This window comes from Myodes glareolus, chromosome 19 (assembly GCF_982192425.1).
Source record: "Myodes glareolus chromosome 19, mMyoGla1.1, whole genome shotgun sequence".
Taxonomy (NCBI): Eukaryota; Metazoa; Chordata; class Mammalia; order Rodentia; family Cricetidae; genus Myodes; species Myodes glareolus.
In genome coordinates, this window is record NC_142044.1 from 35482168 (window position 1) to 35504934 (window position 22767).

At 43.1% G+C, this 22767-nt stretch overlaps 1 protein-coding gene across 13 annotated transcripts in view; it reads right to left on the reverse strand.

Annotated features, from left to right (window-relative positions):
• Positions 1 to 1462: 1462 nt before the first annotated feature.
• Positions 1463 to 22767, reverse strand: part of Ptk2 (protein tyrosine kinase 2) — a 192908-nt gene continuing 171603 nt past the window's right edge. For all 13 annotated transcript variants that reach the window (XM_087898836.1, XM_087898840.1, XM_085678897.2 and 10 more), the window contains 6 exons: positions 20327 to 20389; positions 16354 to 16393; positions 15954 to 16060; positions 10824 to 10979; positions 8438 to 8518; positions 1463 to 2662 (listed from right to left, as the gene is read on the reverse strand). In XM_087898836.1, the coding sequence (XP_087754962.1) occupies positions 2450 to 2662; positions 8438 to 8518; positions 10824 to 10979; positions 15954 to 16060; positions 16354 to 16393; positions 20327 to 20389 (660 nt within the window). In that variant the 3' untranslated portion in view covers positions 1463 to 2449. The remainder of the gene's footprint in view (positions 2663 to 8437; positions 8519 to 10823; positions 10980 to 15953; positions 16061 to 16353; positions 16394 to 20326; positions 20390 to 22767) is intronic.

Below are 22767 nucleotides of genomic sequence, written 5' to 3' on the forward strand. Positions count from 1 at the left end.
GCCATGTTGGTGAGACTTGATGCGTATTTCTTCTCTGACATTCCTAGGAGACACAATCACACAAGTCCCTGCTCTTCCGGCTCTTAGTCTTCGCACTCTCTCTCCTGTAACAATCCCTGAGCCTTCTGTGCAACAGTTGTAGTATATGTACCAACTGGGACTGCAACCCCAACTCTGCCTTTTGTTCAGTTGTGGTTTTCTGTGATGGTCTCTGTCTGCTGCATTGAGAACTTTCCTGGATGAGGGGTGAAGACTACCTTCTTTATGTATATAAAGACAAATGCTTAAGAATATAGTTAGCAATTATGTTGGCTTAATAAAGCGGAAGTTTTATGTTCTTCAAGATCTATGACTTCACTAGACAAGCTTTTTGTTTATCCCCCCCCCCCTTTTTTTTCTAGACAAGGCCTTGGTTAACCTAGAACTTACTATGTGAATCAGGCTGGTCTTAAATTCACAGTGGTTCATCTGCTTCTGTCTTCCAAGTGTTGGGAGCTTTGCATGTTTGAATCAAGACAGAATGAAAGCAAGACATAGTGACTCAGGCCTATTCCTTACATGCTGGAGAGGCTGAGGCATGAGGACTGCCCTGAGTTCCACAGTACCCTGGGCTACAAAGAAAGCCCAAACTGAGGTTGGTAAGCTAGCTCAGTGGGTCAAAGCACTTGCAACACAGTCTGACCCGAGTTCACTCCTTGGAAGCCATGACAGAGAAGGGAACTGAGTTTTGAAGTTGTATTCTAACTTCTGTATAAGCACCGTGACACACACACACACACACACACACACACACACACACACACACACACACACACGAGTAATAAAGTAACAAATATGTTCTAAAAACCAAACCAAGCCAGGTGATTCATACTTTTAATCCCAGCACTTGGGAGGCAAAGCCAGGCAGATCACTGCGAGTTCAAGGCCAGGACAAGTGAATTCCAGGACAAGCAGAACTACATAATGAGACTCTGTTTTGGAAAAAACAAACAACCCCCCCAAACCAAAACCAACCAAACAGAAAAACCCCCTTTAAAAAAAAAATTAGCACCGGGCGGTGGTGGCACACACCTTTAATCCCAGCACTCGGGAAGCAGAGGCAGGTAGATCTCTGTGAGTATGAGGCCAGCCTGGTTTACAAGAGTGAGTTCCAGGATAGGCTCCAAAGCTACAGAGAAAACCTGTCTTGGAAAACCAAAGAAAGAAAAGAAAAGAAAAGAAAAACAACCCCCCCCCCCAAAACAACAAAAAAGTCAAACCAAACAAAAACTACCTATGACCCTGATAGAATGGAACGGCAGGCTGGTCTGGTCTGTTGTCTATGGTGGAATCCTCCACTTTTGTACAAGAAAAAGAGACTAGTGATACATAAAAGCTCCTCAAGTGACAGTTTCTCATAGATCCCCTGAACATTTTTTAAATGAAAAGCCCCCCCCTTAAAAAAGGCGACAGCAACGCAAACTTTCCTGGTGCCACCTTTTTAATAGGTCAGAGTAACTGTACAATTCATTATATTCTTCCTGAGAATAATTTATATCCCCCAACAAACTAAAGGGAAGGTATGCTTTCCAAACTGTCTAACAGAACGCATGGTGTGATAACAGCACATCAGAGACCCACATCCCTGTCTGTCCTGCGGGGTCCTCCCTGGGAAGACAGACGAAATGAAGATCAGTTAGCTCCAGTGGCTGTAAGAGTCAACATGGCTTTAATCATTCTTATAAATTATATAAAAATGGAGAACAGGGATGGTTCTGGAACTTCTTGATGCAGTTGGGAGTGCTCTGGTACAAAGCATTTCTGCTCCCAAGAAAAATTACATTGCTACAAAAAACTGGCACAGAATTCTGGTGAGGAAAGACAAGAGTTTTTGTCAGTTCTATAGATCGCTTGCAACTCAATGCTTCAGTATCCACGGGAAAGAAAAAGGTAGAGACAGGGAGGGCAGAAGTTTTCTTCTGAAACCACTCAGTCTTCAAAATATAGCTTTTATGCACTTTCTCTGTAAATGAGATTAGCATATAGTAACCCAGCCTGGACAGGAACTCTGGCAGGAAGGATGGCCAGCCTCTGGGCTCTTAGGGAGTCCTCCCTCCTCAGACACTCTTCTTCCAACTTTAAGCCATGGTCAGTAGGAATTACCACTTCTAGAAGCACACATCCCAATTTCAACATCAAGTATATTTTAAAAGCTTCTTAATGTACAATCTTCATTCTCAGAAAAATGCCACATTTTGGATCCAGACTTTTCTGAACATTATTTAGAAAAATAACAAATCAAAACCACACATATTGTGGTTAAACTTATATGAGAGAGACTTTCAGCTAGCTGTCATTCAGTTGGAGTTGTGAGTTTGGGCGTCCGAGGACTCGGTTACTTCCTCGCTGCTGGTGGAATGCTAGAGAAGATCTCCCAAAGGGCAGAAAACCGTGTTCAGTGACCAGTGGCTCAGTGTGGCCGTGTCTGCCCTAGCATTTTCAGTCTTGCTTGATCAATAACATCAAGTAGATTTTTGGCGTCCACAGCCAGGGCATGAGCAGCCGTCAGCATCTGCTTCTTGTACTCCTGCTGCAGGCTGGTCATGACGTACTGCTGAGCCAGCTTCATCTTGCTGATGAGCTCACCCAAGTCAGAATTCAGCAGCTTCTGTGCCATCTCAATCTAGGAAATACAAGAGAGGGTCAGGAGATCAGCTCCCAGGCATTTGTCTTGAGTCTTTCTTTGGGTCTTCAAGACAAAATAAAACTTTATTTTCCTTAAATAAACTTTCAAAGTAACAGAATAAATTGGGCATGGTGGTGCACACTTTAATCCCAGCATTTAGAAGGCACAGGCAGGAGGATCTCTGTGAGTTCCAGGCCAGCTTGGTCTATATATCAAATTCCAGGCCAGTCAGGCTTACAAAGTGGGAGGGAGGGAAGATTTCAACGGGGTATGAAATCTGTCTGTCATCTTTAGAAATTTAGTGACTGCAATGTGGTCTTGTGTGCCTGTATGCCTGCATGTAGTATGCCTGCATGTAGTATGCCTGCATGTATGCACACAGCACACATGTGCTAGTAGTCTTTCCATTTTCAGCTCCCATGTTACCCTGACTGACTCTCATGTACTAGGCCTGCTGTTTGGACTCTAACTTCAGTGTGTGGTAGACTTTGCTTCATTTCATAGTCACAGAATGTGACAGAACCTGAGATAATCTAGTCCAAACATGCACACTCTATTATAAACATCTTAATACCAAGTGACCTGATGAGAGCCACCCAGGATAAAGACCAAGGCCATGCTTTCTTAGTATGCTGACTTTTCCAGGTCTTTTCTTGGGGTTTATTTTAATATTAAAATACATTATGTATGCATGTGTGTGCATGCCACGGAGAGGGCTTGAGACGCCACAGAGCTGGAGTTACATTTGCTTGTGAGCTCGTATGTGGGTGCTAGGAACTAAATGAGGGTTCTCTGCAAGAGCAGCAAATGCTCTAAACCACTGAGCCATCTCTCCAGACATCTCTCTAGGCTTTCTGTATCCTGTCTCAGTAGTCTAAGCATAGGCTTCCTATACTTATTGCTTCCTATTGCCAGAGTCAGAGGACATCTTCAAGCCACATTCTGCTGGGCTAGCCTGGGCTGTGGAGCACATGTTGCCTTGCAGGGTTCACAACTCTTCTGCTAATTCTTTGTTTGTGACAGGGTTTCTTTATGTCATCCTGGCTGTCCTGGAATTTGCTATGTAGATCAGGCTGGCCTCAAACTTAGAGATCCACCTGCCTCTGCCTCTGGAGTACTGGAATTAAAGGCTTGTGCCACCATACCCAGTCCTTTCTGCTTACTCAATGAACGGTGACTTAGGACACCTGTGCTTTTAATGATTCCAGGGCAATGACCACTTTTTGTTGTGGATGAAGGCGGGAATCAGACCTGGTGGAAGAGGCCTGCAGGGAGATCTTGAATTCAATAGATAAAAACCACAAAAAACAAATAGGTAAATAAATAAATAAATAAAATAGCAAACAGAGAGCTAGTCCTTTGCCTCAGAAAGACCTTACAGAGAACAGCTAGATTTGGACTAGACTGCACAAGTAGACCAGTTTCAACTACAAAGACCATGCCACGTTGACCTTCATCTTGCTGGAGACAATGTGTAGAGGGAGAATGACATAATCCAGACAACTGCTCTAGAAAGGTTGAATGAAAGGATGGGGACATTGTTAGTGTTCAGGCATCTGTACTGGCCTGCCCTTGGGGTCCTGACAGAACACATCCTCCTCAGTTGCAGCCACTAAGAGCACCTCCTGTGCACACTCACTACGTTCCCCTTTAAAAGAGCCCTGTGCGTTAAAGATCCAGTACAGTGATAGAGCACCTGTCTATCATGCACAGGGCCCTGGGTTTGATCCCCAACACTACCAAAAGAAAAAAAAAGTTTTTGCCAGGTGGTAGAGGTGCATGCCTCTAATCCCAGCACTTGGGAGGCAGTGGCAGGGGGATCTCTGTGAGTTCGAGGTCAGCCTGGTTTACAGAGCCAGGACTGTTACACAGAGAAAACCTGTCTCAAAAAAACCAAACAAAAAAGAAGATGGCATGGCTGGCCATGCTCAAAGGCAGAAGGGCCAGTGAGGGGACTGGCAGGAGTGAGTGAGGAAGACTCTGATTTAAATGGTCTCTGATACTTCTAGAGCAAGTCACTGCAGAAAACTGGGATGAACATAGCTGCCTGGCAGGCGGGAGGGGAGGCAGTAGAGAAGGGAAGCAGGATCAAAGAAAGGCTCTTTTAATATCACATAGTAGGGTGAGTCAGAAGCTTTGCAATGTGAGTTGCAGTCTAGTAGAGCACCTCAATCAGGACTCAACATGGCACATTCAGTGCTGCTGTCTGGAGCTCTGGGACAATCACTTATCAGGATACACCTGCATGCTTACAGAATCCTTTAGGGTTACTAAAAATGCCAATGTCAGCTGAGTGCAGCAATGTGCACCTGTAATCCTGGCCCTGGGGAGGCTCAGGAGGAGGGTTTCAAGTTCAAGTCCCAAGTCAACCCAGACCATATATTGAGGACCTGCCTCAAAAAGCTCTCCTATGCTAGTAAGACTATGAATGTAGCTTCTGGCATTCCCAGGAGGCAGTCTCACAGCAAGTCCCTGTTCCCTGGTTTTCAGTGCTGCCTAAACAGGAGCTGAACAAGGATAATACCAACAGATGTGTTACTGTGGATGGGTGAAAGGCTTATCCCTACATGAACTACAGGCAGCTGAGAAATGCTGAGAGTGGGACAATCTTCCCCAGAAAAGGGCAGGTCAACTGGCTATTCAATACCAACTAGTCATCACTGAAAACATACATACAGGGGCTAGAGAAATGGCTCAGTAGTTAAGAGCATTGCCTGCTCTTCTAAAGGTCCTGAGTTCAATTCCCAGGAACCACATGGTGGCTCACAACCATCTGTAATGAGGTCTGGTGCCCTCTTCTGGCCTGCAGGCATACATGCAGACAGAATATTGTATACATAATAAATGTAAAAAAATACATACAAGAAACATATAAACCGAGCAGGTTATAGTTACATATTTTAGGTATATATACATGCGCACACACGTAACAACAATTAAAGAAAAAATGAGGCAAAAACAAAAGTTTTCCACACTCCAAAATTTGATGCCATGTAAGAGGAAAAAGCAGCCAAACATCTTTCAGAAGAGCAGAGGTAACACAGAGATAGGTGGATAGGCAACCATTCAAAACACACAACCCAAGCTGCCTTGCATTACAGGCGACAGGCCCTCAGCACACCCAGCAGGAAAGGAGCTTGCAGCAACCAGAGGCTCAGCGCTCACAGCTGCAGGGTGGGTATACAGCAGGCCATCCCTGGTATCAGAAGCCCCACAGATGTTCATGATTAAGGATGAACAAACAGGTGGACACCTTGGAGAGAGAATGTAAATGTGGTGAAGTATTGATATATGACACTTGCACTTCAAATAAAGGATGCTTGAAATTTTTTGTTATTAATCTGACAAGTTTTTATAAGTCTGAAAATCTTTTCAGAGTAAAGAGCAAGGGGCAAGAGACACGGGACAGCAGTTAACAGCACTGAGGGCTCTTCCAGAGTCCCAGGGGCACCCACACGGCAGCTCATAGCCATCTCTAACTTCTAGGAGATCTAACACTTTCTCTTCTAGCCTCCAACGGAACTGCACATAGGTAGGCAAACCACCAGACAATATAAAAAAATTTTTTTTTTTTTTAATTTAAGAAAAAGAAACAACAGGGGCTGGGGAGATGGCTCAGAGGTTAAGAGCACTGACTGCTCTTCCAGAGGTCTCAAGTTCAATTCCCAGCAACCACATGGTGGTTCGCAGCCATCTATAATGAGATCTGGTGCCCTCTTCTGGCATGCAAACATACATAGAAGGAATGTTATATACATAATAATAATAAAAAGAAACAACAACAACAAAAATCCCAGGCAGGATAGGTTGAAGAACAGTGCATGGTACACTAGAAACAGGAAAGGAGGCCAGGTGGTGGTAGTACATGCCTTTAATCTCAGCAATGAGGAAGCAGTATCAGCCTGTTCTACAGAATGAATTCCAGGATAGCTAGGGCTATACAGTGAAACCCAGTCTCAAAAAACCAAGGGGGTGGGGGAGTAGAAAAGGGACCAGTGGAGGAGGGTTGTGGCTCCCTTCATTTAGACGTTGTACAAATGAAACAAAACTACTAAAAGGCACCAGGGAGTAGGAGCGCACACCTTTAATCCCAGCACTTGGGAGGCAGAGGCAAGTGGATCTCTGTGAGTTCAAGGCCAGCTTGGTTCATAGAAGGAGTTCCAGGACAGGCTCCAAAGCTACAGCAAAACCCTGTCTTGAAAAATCAAAAAAAAAAAAAAAAAACCAAAAAAAAAAAACAAAAACAAAAACAAAACAAAACCAAAAGAAAACTAAAAGGCAGCCAAGAATGGGCAAGGTGACAGCTGTCTGTAATCCAGCACTCTGGCCAGCAGAGGAGGAAAGAAATTTCAGTGACTAGCCAGCCTGGGCTATATGAGACTGTTGCCAGGGGATAGTATCTGAGGTGAATTTTGGATCCTTAAAGCAATTGGTTAAAAGGACTTTTATATCCCCTTTACAGGGAATACCAACACTACTTGGAAAGGCTGAGATTTATGGGTAAGAATCAAAGGCCCAAGACACTCTCACTCTCTCTCACTCTCTCTCTCTCCCTCCCTCCCTCCCTCCCTCCCTCCCTCCCTCCCTCCCTCCCTCTCTCTCTCCTCACCCAGTCTACTTCAAGAGGAAGATGGGCATTGAAGAGGCTCCTTATGGAGTTTGTTAGCCATTTGGGCAAGAAACTGCTCTTGCCTAAACTGCTGAACTGGATGGACATGCAGGACCCACGGAGAAATGACTGCTGAACTTGCTTAAAGGTGAGACTGTCTTTCGGGGTTCCTGCTTCATGAAAGAGTCTGCCAGATATTCTGCAGGATACAGAAGAAAGTGACCGACAAACTGCCAATATAGGCAGAACTGTCTTTAAAATTTCCTGCTTTATGGAAAAGTCTGCCAGATACTATGGGCCTGTAGGCTGAAGATTGATGCCCCAATGGTACAGAAGAACTTTGGGTGACTGTACGGATAGTGAGATGTCTCTGTCAATCCTAGAATTTTGGAAGTTGCTTACAATGCATTTCCTGTTTACTTAGGTAATAGTATATCCTTCTGGAGTCTTTGATGGAGTTGAAGAATTTATAGTTATAGTTTTCCTAGCTATGACAAAAGATAAAGAAGATATAAATATTGTAACTTATAATTCTTGTTTGATAACTGTTTTGTTAGATGTAATTTTACTATGTTAAAGTTAAAGCCTTCCTTTTTGTTTAAATAGAAAACAGGAAAAGGTGAGGGAGGTCCTTCTGTCTATGTGTTGCTTTTACTGGTTAATGAATAAAGAAACTCCCCTGGCCTGTTGATAGGGCAGAACTTAGGTAGGCGATGTGTGAGGGGGGACTGGATTGAATGTTGGGAGAAGGAAAGTGGTGAGAGCCACCATGGAGCTTCGGGAGATAGATATGCTGAAACTTTGCTGGTAGGCCACAACCTCATGATGATATACAGATTAATAGAAATGGATTAAATTAAGATGTAAGAGTTAGCCAATAAGAAGATAGAGCTAATGGGCCTAGCAGTGATTTAATTAATACAGTTTCTGTGTGGTTATTTCAGGTCTAAGCTAGCTGGGTGGACAGGAACCAACAAGCAGACCTCCTTCAACAATCATATATTGTTCATGCCACCCTTCCTCTCTACAGTACAGAAATGATGGTGCTTGGCGCTCATAAGTTGAAATCTTTGAAACTTCAGTTGTTTACCTTGGGCACTTTGGTGACTAAACCAGCATCACAACTGTCCTCTAGCATGACCCCACCCAGCACTGTGGCCTACCTCTCGATGTGTGCTGGCTGGGAGGACAGGAATGGTCTCATCCACAGTGGCCAGTAAGGTCCGCAGGGCCAGGCCGACTTCCTAAGACAAGAACCGCAGAAGAATTAGGACACATGAGGATGTTAGGCCAACACTGATATTTTTCTCTCAAGTATGTACTTTACTGTTTTCCCTTCTGCTACCTATTAGGAAAATTTTATTTTAGACAGGGTATCACTCTGTAGCCAAGGCTGGCCTAAACTCACTGTAATTTTCTCTCTTCAGCCTCCCAAATACTGAGATCACCACCATAAGACACCACACAAAGGTCATATATAAGGAACGCAGAAGTTTGTGAGTCCTGATGGGTGTTGCATGTTACTAGGCTCCTGTCCCTGAAGATTAAGTCTGACTGTCCTTTGCTCTCATGCCCAGGGCAAAAGCTACATCAGAAGCTTCTACAGGTGAAAACTCACCTTTTTTCTTTCCCCACCTGGCTTCCAGATTGTGGCACCCTCACAGTTCAGACAAGTAGACAAAGGGTATGCCTTCGTTCCTGAGCATTTAATCTGGTTAAAGACAAGGTCCCAATGCATGGAGGCAAGGTGGGTCTTATTTGGAAGCCCATTTTGTTTTTTGTTTTAGGTTTTTCAAGACAGGGTTTCTCTATAGCTTTGGACCCTGTCCTGGAATTAGCTCTTGTAGACCAGGCTGGCCTCAAACTCACAGAGATCCACCTGCCTCTGCCTCCCGAGGGCTGGGATTAAAGGTGTGCACCACCACTGCCTGGCTGGGAGCCCATTTTGAATTTCACACAACACCTAAAACTAAGCAGAGCCTGGGTGTGGTGGTATTCTTCTGAATTTTTACTGTGTGTGTATACCCACGGAGGACAGAAGAAGACACGGAATACACTTGAGTCCAACTTTCAGGTGGTTGTAAATTGAGCTTGGGTCTTTTGTCAACAGTGTTGGCTTTTTTTAATGTGTATGTATGTTTTGTCTGTATGTGTGCCTGTGTATCATGGATGACTCAAGCCAGAGAAGGGCATTGGATCTCCTGAAACTGGAGTTACAGGAAGTTGTAAGCCATCATGTAGCTGCTGGGAACTGAACCCGAGTCTTCTGGAAGAACAGTAAGTGCTCTAAGCCATGGAACTCCCCCCCCCATCACAACTTTTAAAAAATGCTTTTTTAATTGAAAAGTTTTCATATAATACACTTATCTAATTTTTTCTCTCTCCCAATATCTCCCAGGATCTTCCATCCTTTATTAATTATTGCCAGTCTGGTCTACAAGAGCTAGTTCCAAGACAGGCTCCATAGCTATAGAGAAACCCTGTCTTGAAAAACCAAAAAAATAAAAACAAAAAACCCAAAAAACAAACAAACAAACAAAAAAAACCCCAAAACCAAACTAAACAGACCAAAACCCAAAACAAAACAAAACAAAACAAAACAACAACAACAACAAAATCAAAAAATTATTGTCATTTTCCCCTGCCCCCAGACGGGGTTACTCTGTAGTCCAGGCTGATCTCAAACTCACAAAGATCCATCAGCCTGCCTCTTTCTCCCAAGTGCTGAGATTAAAGGTATGCACTACAACTGCCCAGCCAATTATTGTCACTTTTTTAAAAAAAATTTTTCAAGACAGGGTTTCTCTGAGTAGCCCTGGCTGTCCTGGAACTCACTGAGATTCGCCTGCCTCTGCATCTAGAGAGCTGGGAATTAAAGGTGTGCGCCAACATGCTTGTCTTCCTTATTCTCTTTTAATATTTTTTTGTTTTTGAAAAGGGTCTTTACTATACTGCTGATCCAGAATTCTTGGGATTCAAGTGGTTGCTGTGCCTCAACCTTCTGAGTGGACAGGACCACCAGGACAGGGTTATCGTCACTTACATAAAGTCTACTCCTCTGCTTAAGAGAAACACCATAGGAGCAGGGCAGATAGATCAGGTAAGTACTTGATTTTCAAGTCAAAGGACTTCAATGCAATCCCCAGAACATACTTAAAAACCAAGGTAGAGGCACCTGAATAATGAGAGCTGAAGATGTGCCCTGGCTTTCATGAGCACTTAAGTGTGTCCCTCATGTTCTTTTCCACCACGTCCTCAGAAGGAAGTCACTCCCACTGCTGTGTCCTTCAGTCATACACTTAGCATTACCGTTACACAACATTCCACACAACCTATGCTCTTTAGATTTTTTTTTTGCCCATTCCACTAAATTTAAAAACAACAGTAATCAGAAGATTCTGCTGCTTCAAGGTATATTCTCAGCCTAGTGTTTGCTACAGTAATGTCTAAGGACACTGTCACCATCTGGTGGTGTCCTTTACACTCAAAGCATCAGCTCTGGCTTCCCTGGGAAAAGAGGCCATCCTCATCATACTGAGTGGATTTTACCTTCACCATAGGGACGTATTCCTCCGGAGGAGCTGGCTGGATTTTGCTGGACATCTCAATGACAGCTTTCACTAGGCCCGTCACGTTCTCATATACCTTGTCATTGGACCGGTCGAGGTTGGCAGTGGGAGGGGGGCTGATTTCCTGGGGCTGAAGCTGATAACACAGAAGCTGGTCATTTCCTGCTTCCCAGAAGATAGTGAGGTATCACCACAATTAAGTTAGAGAGTCTTTAAAAGAGATCAAAGCAGATGCAGAAGGTAATGAATTTTCTTGTTTGTCAGGACATAGTTCAGTTTGAGGATGACAGTAAAGCAAGCCATCCAAGGGACAACAAATGAGACAGTGATGTCCTCCAACTTTGAGCTCAGTTAAAGGAAATGAGATGAAATCATATACACTAAAGTCTCCAGATTCAAAGTGGAGATTAAGTGTCCCAGACCCCCAAGTCATTCACAAGGGAAACAACCCACAGAATTTATAAGCAAGGATTGATTGGACTTTAGGGAAAGTGACTGAAACATTACTAAATGATCAAACAGCATCAATAATAAGGATCTCTGCTGGTTTTAAGTTCTGCTCAGCTTTGCTGCCTTCACACACTAACAGCAAAGTGCTCTTTTCATGATGATAAATGTGGACTCACATGCATTTGCTTTAGGCAGACACCGTCTACTTTCATAGAGCTACTCATATTCATGTAGCAGAGAAGGGACTCCCTGCCAGTCCTATGGTGATTGTTTGGTAAACCAAGGCCAGCAGGGCTCGGTTCCTCGAGTAGTGATGAGGAGAAGCATATAAAGTCAGAGTGTAAACATGATACAGGACCTGGGTCCAGAGATGCCAGATATTACTCATGATATCCTATGTGCTGAGGGCAGAATGACATGGGGCTCTTTCCTAGGGGAAAGGATGAGTAGTGTTTCAAAATTCAAGCTGTGTGGGTATATTTTAGAAAGACTAAATATACAATTATGGGTCTGCTATGGTCCTGAGGCTATGCCAGATTTCTGGATGCCTTGGAAAGGCATACTGCAGCAGACAGTTGTGTCTGAGTTCATTGCAAAGCTGGTCATGTACCAGTCTCTGGAAAAAACACTTTTTGGCACCTGTCTGTCATGAGAGGTGACAAACAAAGCAAGTGTGCCCTCCCACAGGGCTATCCACATGCTAGTCCAGAGTCACATGCAGAGAGCTGGGTGTGATAAAGCAATCCAGACAGACACACAGATATGATGTGCTTACCCTCCATGGCTATTGTCGAACAGAAGGTGAGGAAAAGTTAAAGGATTTATCAGAGAAAAGGAAAAAAGAAAAACAATATTAATAAGGCAGCAGAAAACTCCCATATAACATATGAGCAGAATACCTGGGCACTAGCTACAAGGCTGCCGGGTACTCTCTGCTCACTGGCTGTCAGAAGTAACTGTGCCTGCCATCAGCTCTTTGCATAGCACATTACTAGAACCCTGCCATGCAACATTCATTCCCATGAGATAAATGAGGACAGCATGCAAAGCCTGTGAGTGGCAATGGGCAGCCGTGCAAGCAAGAGAGGAGAAGGGCATATGTAATCAGTGATCTGCCATTTGACTTCCAGGAGATGAGCCTCAGTCACTGCATATGGTCTCTTAGACTTCAATTCCTTGATGCCTAAGATGAACTTATAGGTAGGGGCTGTGTCTAATTCAGAGGCTTTTAATTCTTTTTAACACTCCACACTTTTTTTTGTGGTTGTTGTTTTGTGTGTATATACTTTTAAATCTTCTAAAGACAGGATTTTATTATGTAGCCTAGGTTAGTCTTAAACTCTCAACCCACCTGCCTCAGGATCTCAAAATGCTTGGATTATTGGTATAAATCAGGCTGGCATTTTTGTTTTAGAAACTGGGTGGCTTTGCTGTTTTGTCTCCTCAGTTCAACCCCTAGCGATCTTACTGTGAACAGACTGGCAGGGAAAATGTAGCAGACTGTCACCTATAGACCAGTCTAAAAGCCTCCATGCCTCATAGAACCTTCAGTTCAGTTCAGAGGTGTAAACACCCAGAGGTTTCTAAGGCACTGAGGATCACAGTGTAGTTACTTATCTGTTCCTCTTCACAGGAAGTACACTTAAACTATACCAGTACAGGAAGGTCTACAGGCTTCCCAGAGGGGATATCTAAAGAGCACTACCATCAAGATATAAAATAACTGTTCAGTTTTAGTAGACCAATGGAAACCTAGTTTAAGCTGCTTAAAGCTTCTTCTGTGCATGACACCCTTTGATCGAGCCGTCATAGGAGCTGTCGTTCTGCCTCTAGGACCCGTCACAGTAGCATACTAGAAGTCAGAGCTTGGTTGGAGAAACATCTATTATAGATTTTTAATTTTTATTTTGTTGGGTTTTCAAGACAGGGTTTCTCTGTGTACCTTTGAAGTCTGTCTTGGAACTCTCTCTGTAGACCAGGCTGGCCTCAAACTCAGAGATCCACCTGCCTCTGCCTCCCAAGTGCTAGGATTAAGGCATGTGCCACCACTGCCTGGCTCTATTATAGATTTTTTTTATTGTCCAGAGTTTTGATAACTTAGAAACTCCTGGGCTGGCAGTTAAAAAACCACCACCCATTAGAGATAGTCAGTTCCTACTCTGCTTAAAACCCAGAGGAAGAAAAATAGGACATGAACTCAGCGGCAAACAGGCTGCCCAGCATAAGAACTAGGAAACAACACAACTACAAAAAGTAAAACCTACAAAGAAAGCTGGAGACTATTTCTGGCTAAATGTTATTTGGGTGAATTATTTGAGTTACAAATAGTTCAAGGCAAACTAAACATTTTTATATAAAAAAATACTGTTTTAAAAAGCTCAATATCATTCCTTTAGGACAGGTTTAACCACCTATACTAAGCAGATAATGAAAAAAAGATATACACATCATCTTCATCTAGGTGCAGTAAGTCTGTTTCTCCCACAAGATTTCTCCCTATGAACCCTATATTAAGAGTGTTCTCATGCACACTTCATCATGATGTCACTCTCATGATGGACTATAGAGAAAGATGGAAAAATGTCAGGACTCCAGGCCAGCTATTTATTATAACATAAGACAGTTCAAAGGTTTACTCTTGGCTGCTTTTGAAAATGAAAATAGTTCATTATTTTAACTTTTCCTTTCTCCTTTCAGATTTAATGACACGGTATTAGAAGATTTGTGTCTTCACCTGATTCTTCTCCAAGAATACCCAGTGTTGCTGACAGCTGCTGAGAAGTTGCCTGGGTTTATGGCGCTAAGACTAGCTAGCAGGTGTTCTAGGACTGATCTCAGCAGGAGTACACTAGTCCAGCTGTGTTTACTCAACATAACGCATGAGTATGCTAATGTGTGCCACAGTAAATCCATGCTGCTCTGGTCACTTTGGGAATGGACATGACAATGGTGCCCTCAGAGCCACAGACCAACCTGCCCTGAGCATGGAGAAGATGTGCCCCCGAATTTCACTCTTGAGATGACATCACATCACTCTGATCACCCATAAGAGGGCACTTTCAGTATGCAGTTCAGGGCCCACAGTGGCATGCTGGTCCAATCATTGGCTCTGAGTGACCCTGAACAAACTATTCCACTTCTGTGAACCATGATTATCTAGTATGAAAAATATGACCACTACCAACCTTGTGAGACTGATGGCAGAGGCAGCACTAAATAACTACCCATAATCATCAGATCTAAGGTGTCATCTATCACAACAGGCACTTTTTCTTAAACAACAACAACAACAACAACAAAAGACAGTCACATTATGTTGCCCAGACTGGCCTTGAACTCAATCTTCCTGTTTGTTTTCTGAGAGGTGGGATATAGGAATATACCATCACTTGAATGATGCATCATTTTGTATGTTTGCATGATTTCATGTAGATGTATGGTAGCAAGAAGTCAACCTCAGCTATTGCTCCTCAGTTGCCAAACATTTTGTTTTTATTTTAGTATTTTGAGACAGGGTTTCACTTTATAGTGCTGGCTGTTCTGGAACTCACTTTGTAGATTAGGCTGGCATTGTACTCACAGAGATTTGTTGTCTCTAATTCCAGAGTACTGGAGTTTAAATTAAGGGCCTACAACACCACAGCTGTCTATCTTGTTTGTTTGTTTGTTTTTTCCTGACAGTATCTCTTATCGGGACCTGAGGTAGGGTAGACAGCCAGGGAAGCCTAACTAAGAAACTGTCTCTCGCTGCCTCCCCACTACTGAGATTTGAGTATATGCTATCAAACCTAATATTGGGTTCTGGGGAACTGTTCTCAGACCCTCATGCTTATGTGGCAAACACATTACCAACTAACCCATCCCTCAGTTCCTCATTAAAAAAGTTAAGCAAGCAAGCAAACAAACAAAAAAAACCAAGACAAAAACCTAAACCACTAAGAAATAAATGCTACCCCTATTCTAAAGCTATTAAAATGCAAAAAAAAAAAAGTGTATCAGACTGAAAAGTGGAACACAGGAAGAGGGATCTGTCACCAAGTGGGAAATGAAGAGATCCCACCTTTAACTGTTGGATTAGAAGATAGGGGTGGGGGTGATAGGGTAAACACCTCCTTTCTGTCCTCAGGAGATAAGGGGAACCAGGAGAGCCAAACAGTGATGTCTGGTGATACAATCCTAAGGAGGGAGCTAAGGAGTCCCTCCAGAGAAAGCTTACAGATGTATCTGAGCAGATACGTCTTACTGCTCCAGCATAAGAACTGCTCCTTTTATAAGTACATTTCCAAGTTGAAACAGAAAATACCTTTCCACAAGGCTATATTTAGAAATATGTGTAGACAACAGTGAGCACCTACTTATTCCAGACACCCTGGCTTCATGTTTAAAACAAGAAGTATCTATCTCATTTACTTTCATCTGGCAACAGGATTCTGGTACAAAGTCCCTCAAGTCTAGCATGCTTAGAGAACAGAAGCAAAGACTCCAGTCAATACTTTTTTTAGAATCTCGAGAGGTTCGGAACAAGGGATGCTAAATCCTGGGTCTTCTTACAGTCTCCTTGTCAACATCTCTGATCACTACAACGTAAGTGTCATGTGCTGAGGACCCAGTGATCCCACCAACCTGGAACAGACTACGCTGCACAGGCTTAGATGCCCACCTTGACACCCTCATTGTAGCTGTCCCCAGAGCTGCTGATGCTCGCCAGGTTGCTTAGATGGCCAGGTGCTCCAGGGCGTGGTGGTTTCTTTGGTGGAGCTGCAGGATCTGAAAAAGCAAAAAGGTCCCCATCACACATTATTGATCAGGCTCCCAAGCACTCCGAACCCATTACTACTAGCATTGCTACAGCATACAGGAGGCTCATGTTCTGACAAGGGGCCTCTGATGATTTATGTCAGGAAGCTCAGGTTTCTAGTACTCTAGGCACAGGCCTAATGTGGTGAACACCACACTACTGAGTAGAAGAAGACTGTGAGCATTACAGGACATTCCACTTAAAATCCTACTCCTGCCAAACCATACATACTTCCTCATTCACAATACATTTCTTCACTTACCTGGTTTCCCCACAGGCTGATAGATGTGTTGGTTTCCAGTCTGTGGAAAAGAAAAGGTTGGTCAGTGTACGGTCCACTTCCTCTTTCCCTGTTTTTCTTCACCTTGAACTTTCTGCTGGAGTCTTGAGATGACTGAGGGTCTCAGCTGGGTGTGATAGAGCAAGTAACCAATGTATCTGGGATACTCTGGGTTGAACACAGTGGCCTCAAGTTCTTATTATTCATCCATTTTTTTGTTTTTTGTTTTTTTCCCCGAGACAGGGTTTCCCAGTAGCTATGAAGCCAGTCCTGGAACTCACTCTGTAGACCAGGCTGGCCTTGAACTCACAGATTCGCTTGCCTCTGCCTCCTGAGTGCTGGGATTAAAGGTGTGTGCCACCACCATCTGGTTCACTGCTCACCATTAAACGTTTAAAATTCCAGGCCTTGATAGTATGTGTTCATCCTGCTGGCTGCTTAGGATTCCCACCTCTCCTCCGGCTGAGGACTAGATCACAGTAAGGCTATAGTGAGAACAATTATAGTACAAGAAGACCTGGACATAGTAGCTGCTAGATGACCCAGAGGCACCAGTGTCACTGAACCTGAGGCACTGTGTTGTCAGAATCCAGTGTTATCTAGGTCATTGCCCAGACCCAGTCAGGAAATCCAATTCACAGGCAGTTCTGAATCTGTTTATCCGCTGATGGATAAAAAGACAGTTCTACGTAAGACAATTCTTCCTCCAGCTGTACTGTCTAAAACTGTATAAATGTATGTTTTTATCTGTAATGGCAGGATCTTTCTACGTAGTCTAGGCTGATATTTTGTTTTGTTTTTGTTTTATAAGACAGGGTTTCTCTGTGTAGCTTTGGAGCCTGTCCTAGAAATGGACTGGTAGACCAGTCTGGCTAAACTCACAGAGATTTGCCTGCCCTGCCTCCTGAGTGCTGGAATTACAGATGTGCACCACCACCGATCTAGACTGTTTTTAAATTTGACCCTCCTGCCTCTACCTTCCAAGACCTGGGTTAACAGGTACATGCTACTATACCCAACTTCTGAAACTGCACCTACATTAATCTATTTGCTAGAGGTATGGCTGCTAGTATGTATGAGTGATTGGGTTGGATGCCTACCATTGGAGAACAAAACTATAATCAAATCTAAATGTGATGAAGATCTTATTAGGCTATATATATATACATACATATGCACATATACATCCATATAGACACATATATGTACATGTATACTGCCTTATTTTCAACTGGAGTAAGCGCGTCTTTAAAAACCAGAGCCACAGAGTAGCACACATAATGAAAACTGTTTCATGGCTAGGAATGTAGCTCAGTTGGTAATGTACTTCCTTAGTACCATATCAACCATGGTGACACATGCACATAAACCTAGCACTTGGCAAGTGGGAGCAAAAGATCAGAAATTTAAGGTCAACCTTTGCTACATAGCATATCTGAGGCAAATGTAGGATAGTCTTAGGAACTCCTCCAAAGAAGATGAAACACAAGACCATTCCTACCCAAGATCAGTACAGTTTAACACCTGCACTGCCCTCAAAACTGTTTCATAATCCTGTACCAGAATCAGTTTTTATAAATGCTATTTATTTTGACTTAAAAAAATCATTCATCTGAATGCATAAATTATTTAAATAATGGTGTAGTTGTTTGTTTGAGTCCACATCTCCCTCGTATGTTATAACATGTTTAAACACTTGGACCTTAGCTAGTGGCACTGTTTGGGGATGGTTCAAGCCTTGTTAGAAGTGTGTCATGTGTTACAGTTGTGGGCCTTGATCCTCTTGTGTGACTCCTGGCAGAGGGAGTGGGGGGGTGTCTCTGACTCAGTTGACTGTTCTAGGACCCCTTCCTCTTGTTGGGTTGCCTAATACAGCCTTAATAGAAGAGGAGGTACCTAGTCTCACTATAACTTGATATGCCATGGGCTAGCTGATAAACATGGGAGGCTGGTGCTTTTCTGAAGGGAAATGAAACTGTGATTGGGCTGGGAAAAAGTTAATTGATCAAATAATAATAATAATAATAATAATAATAATAAAGAAGTGTGTCACAGGCTCTTGAGAATTTACAGACAGCACACCATTTCTTGATGCTTGCTGTTTTAGCTGCCTGCTGCCTTGCTGTCCTTACATATGGACTCTAACCCTCTGAAACCATATGCCCCAAATAAGCTTTTTATACTCTCTATATATTGCCTTGGTCAAGGTGTTTTATCACATCAAAAAGCTGTTTTTTTTTAAAGATTTATTTATTTATTTATTTTCTTTACAGTGTTCTGTCTGCATATGTGCCTGCAGGCCAGAAGACAGCACCAGATTTCTTTACAGATGGTTGTGAGCCACCATGTGGTTGCTGGGAATTGAACTCAGGACCTCTGGAAGAACAATCAGTGTTCTTAACCTCTGAACCATCTCTCCAGCCCAGCTGGTTGGTTCTTAAAGACAGATTCTATTATGTTGCCTAGTCAGGGCAGGGAATTCTGAGTTTAACTGATCCTCCCTCCTGCTACAGCATCATTTTTTAAAAAAAAGATTTTAAAATGTTCAAGTATGTGTGTATGTATGTGTGTATGAGTATATACACATATATGTGACAGGTAGCTGAGGATATAAGAAGAGATCCTTTGGGACTGGAGTTACAGGCACTTGTGAGCTGCCTGATATGAGATCTGCTGGGATCTGAACCTGAGTCCTCACAATAGAACAGCAAACACTCCAACCCACTCATACCCACTGAGCCATCTCTCCAACCCTCTGCCTCATCATCTTAAGATTCCGAGACTACAAGTGTATGTCACACACCTGGACAAACCCTCTTATTTTTGACGGTTCTGGAGAACCAATCCATGATACCACCTGCATTAAAAGGGCATACTCTATCACTAAGCAGGGTCCCAGACTACTCCCTGACCCCCACACTTACAAATTCCTCGGGGCAGAGGGTATGAAGAATGATTTTCTAACCATTTGCTTTTGTACATTGCTTTTTATTTCAGATGCCATCTACTTATTGAATGTTAGGGAAGTTACTGAGTCCCAGCTGTGTTCTTGGCACTGTTGTGGGTACAAAACAGATTCTTGCCTTATGTAGCTGAAGCGAAGTGAAAAGAGACAGTGAACACATGGAGCATGAATTCTGATCTGAGCCCTGAGGTGAGGACATGCAACACTTTGGAAGCAGAAGTGCGTGGGGGAACATCCAAGTGTCCTGCATAAGAGGAGTTAGAGAAACAAGGCCAACATGGACAGACCTTTACCGCTAGTGTTTGTTGGCTGTGCTGTACTCATAAGCCCAGTAGGAAAATTCACACACAATATGAACACTCAGAGGTTGGGAGTTCAACAAAACTAGGAGGGTGTGTTCTCAGAGCACTACAGAATCATCTAACAAGGTATACCTGTATAGAACAGAACTGGTAGGCAGTTGTATGGGTTCTGTCTTAAGGGCTAGCTGTTTAAAGAAAATTCAGGTATTTCTGTCCTAACACCCAGAAAAAAGACATCTTGCTTGAACAAGTTTTATGACTCTGGAAAAATTCGTAGTCATGCCCAGCATGATGTGGTGTACCTATCGTCCCAGTGGAAGTAGGGAAGAGTTTAAGGCCAATTTCGACTAACTTGGCAAGTTTGAGGCCTGTCTTGGCTACATGAGACCCTATGTTAGAAACCCCAACCAAATCAGAAAACCGAACGGTCAGAGCTCCATAGCTATCCTGTCTCAAAAAACAAAACAACAACAAAACAAAACAAAAAAAAAAGAAAAAAGGAAAAAAAAGTTTGTATTAGTAACAGGCCAGGAACACCTGGTACACGGCATAGTGATGGTCTTAGATAACCTTCCCATTATTTACACAAAGGCCATACTATCCCATAGCATGAATGTCAATATGCTTGGCTGTCCAGCACAGCAGAATTTGATCCCAAGCTCTGGGGAGAGTACAGGCAGATGCTTACCGGACCCTGAAAACTCCCATCCTCCCTGTCGATGCTGCCTCGAGAGAGCCTCACATCAGGTTTCTAGAGATGAAAACAAAGACCAAGATAATTTCATTTGGTATGTGTATGTTACTCTCAGATATTTGGACTTAAGTTCATCATTTTATACCCAATTCTCAAATACTGCAGTCCTAACCCCACTACAGTACCAGCTTCCAGATACTTGTTTCTCCCCACCACCATCTTTAGAAGAAACACTGTCATTGTGCTATCTGTGTTCCCAAGTGTGATGATAAGCACATAATTCTTTTCCTTTTTGGTGTTGGGAATGTAACTGAGGTCCTTGAACATGTTATATGTGTTCTGTCAGCGATCTTCTGACTAGCCTAGTGCACCTTGAATGATTTATATTTTCCATAAATATTAAATATCCTTAATTATATATTTAGTGTGTATGTGATTGTGCACATACCATGGCTCATGAGTGGAGGTCAGAAGACAACCTGAGTGAGTTGATGTTCACCTTCAACTGTGTAGGTCTCAGGGAACAAACTCAGGTTTTCAGGCTTAGTATCAAGTGCTTTTATCCACTGAGCCATTTATGTGTCCCTTTCTTTTAATTTTTGGGGTAAGACCCTGCACTTCTTCTTCCAGAACCATATGCCTGGCCAGAGGGGCCCTCTGATGACTGGAAGGGGATCTGCTGTGCAGTCTGGGGTCTTGTACTGTTTTCATTTGCTGGTTCCACCTGTGTGACATTGAATCAGGTTCTTGGGATGCAGCAACAAACAGGTCAGCTCCTGACTCCACACTCGTGCTGCTAGAAAATGCCTAAGGCTTTCAATACAGAGGCCTTTTTTCCCAGGAAGCCTGTATGGAGGCCAATGGCTGTCAGAGCAGTCTGTTCTCTGGCAGGCAGCCCTTGTTTCTATGCCCTAGCTCCCTTTTTGGTTTTCTTTCATCAGGACTGACTGGGTCCACTGTGTGAGAGGAATACAGAACAGGCTTTATGTAGACAGGCCTTCTACATTTTAAACTTTATAAAAAGTCCCCTTTTTTTAGTACAGTACTGTGCACAGTAATAAGAAGCCAAGTCACTATTTTAAGCAATTCTCAGAAGGAAAACAAGGTTTCTCATTAGACTGTAGCTCTACTCTGGCTGTTAGCACTCTGGCAAAGGAGTCTGTTAGCAAGAGCTTTACAGCAGCGATTCACAAGCACAGGCCATCTAAGAAAGGTCACAATCTTGAGCTGGGTATGGAAAGGAGGGAGGCACAGTAAAACAGAGAGTATTTGCCATCAAGAGAGCATATGACCTCAGGCAGGAGCTTCTGTCACCGAAATCATTCTGTGCAGGACTATGATCTGAGGAGAGACTTCTGACCCACCCAAACACTTGGTAAATGACTCAGTGGATGTCAGTAGCAGTTAACGGCAGCAACCTCAAAACTTAGCATTGAGTTCTGGAAACCTAAGTCTTCCAAGCAATAGTTATTGTGATTCAGTGGAAAAAAGATTTGGACAGGGGCTGAAGAGATGGCTCAGTGGTTAAGAGCACAGGCTGCTCTTCCAGAGGTCCTGAGTTCAATTCCCAGCACCCACATGGTGGCTCGCAACCATCTGTAATGAGATCTGATGCCCTGTTCTAGAATGCAGGCAGACATGCAGACAGAACACTGTATGCATAATAAAGAAATAAATCTTAAAAAAAAAGATTTGGACAGTATTATGGGAAGAACTAGTCAACTTTCAAGTAACAGAGTCTATCTGCTTACACTGGAGAGTACAACCCACAACGGCTGTCCAGTTCACCACAGGGGACATGGTGTATGTCTTCTGAAGCTTCCACAGCCAGGAATTATTTTAGGATGGCAGAGTTTATAAGGCAGTCTGGGCCAGTGAGATGGTTCAAAAGGTGAAAGTGTTTGCTGTGACGAATCTGAACCTGAGTTTGGTTCTTGAATTCCATGGTAGAAGGAGAGAACCAACTTCTCAAAGTAATCTACATATACATTAAACACACCATACACAAACATGTTTGCTTTCATGCGCACACCCAGATGCATGCATAAAAGAAATAAGGAAGTTTGGTTTCCATATTGCGTTTCTTTAAAAATATCATTTTTCGGGGGGCTTGAGAGATGGCTGCTGGCTGCTCTTCCAGAAGTCCTGAATTCAATTCCCAGAAATCGCATGGTGGCTCATAACCATCTATAAGGAGATCTTCTGGAGAGTAGACACACATGCAAACACAACACTGTATACATAATAAATAAATAAATCTTTGAAAAAGAAATATAATTTTTCTATTAGCTGATTTTTATTTCTTGAGAGTACTGCTCTATAATGGTCTCCACACGTGAGAAGACAGCACTCTGAGAAGCACGCTTCATGCTGACTACTGCAGTCTTGAGGACCCAACAGAGGGCAGCTAGTGTACTGTCTTTTAGAACGGTCTC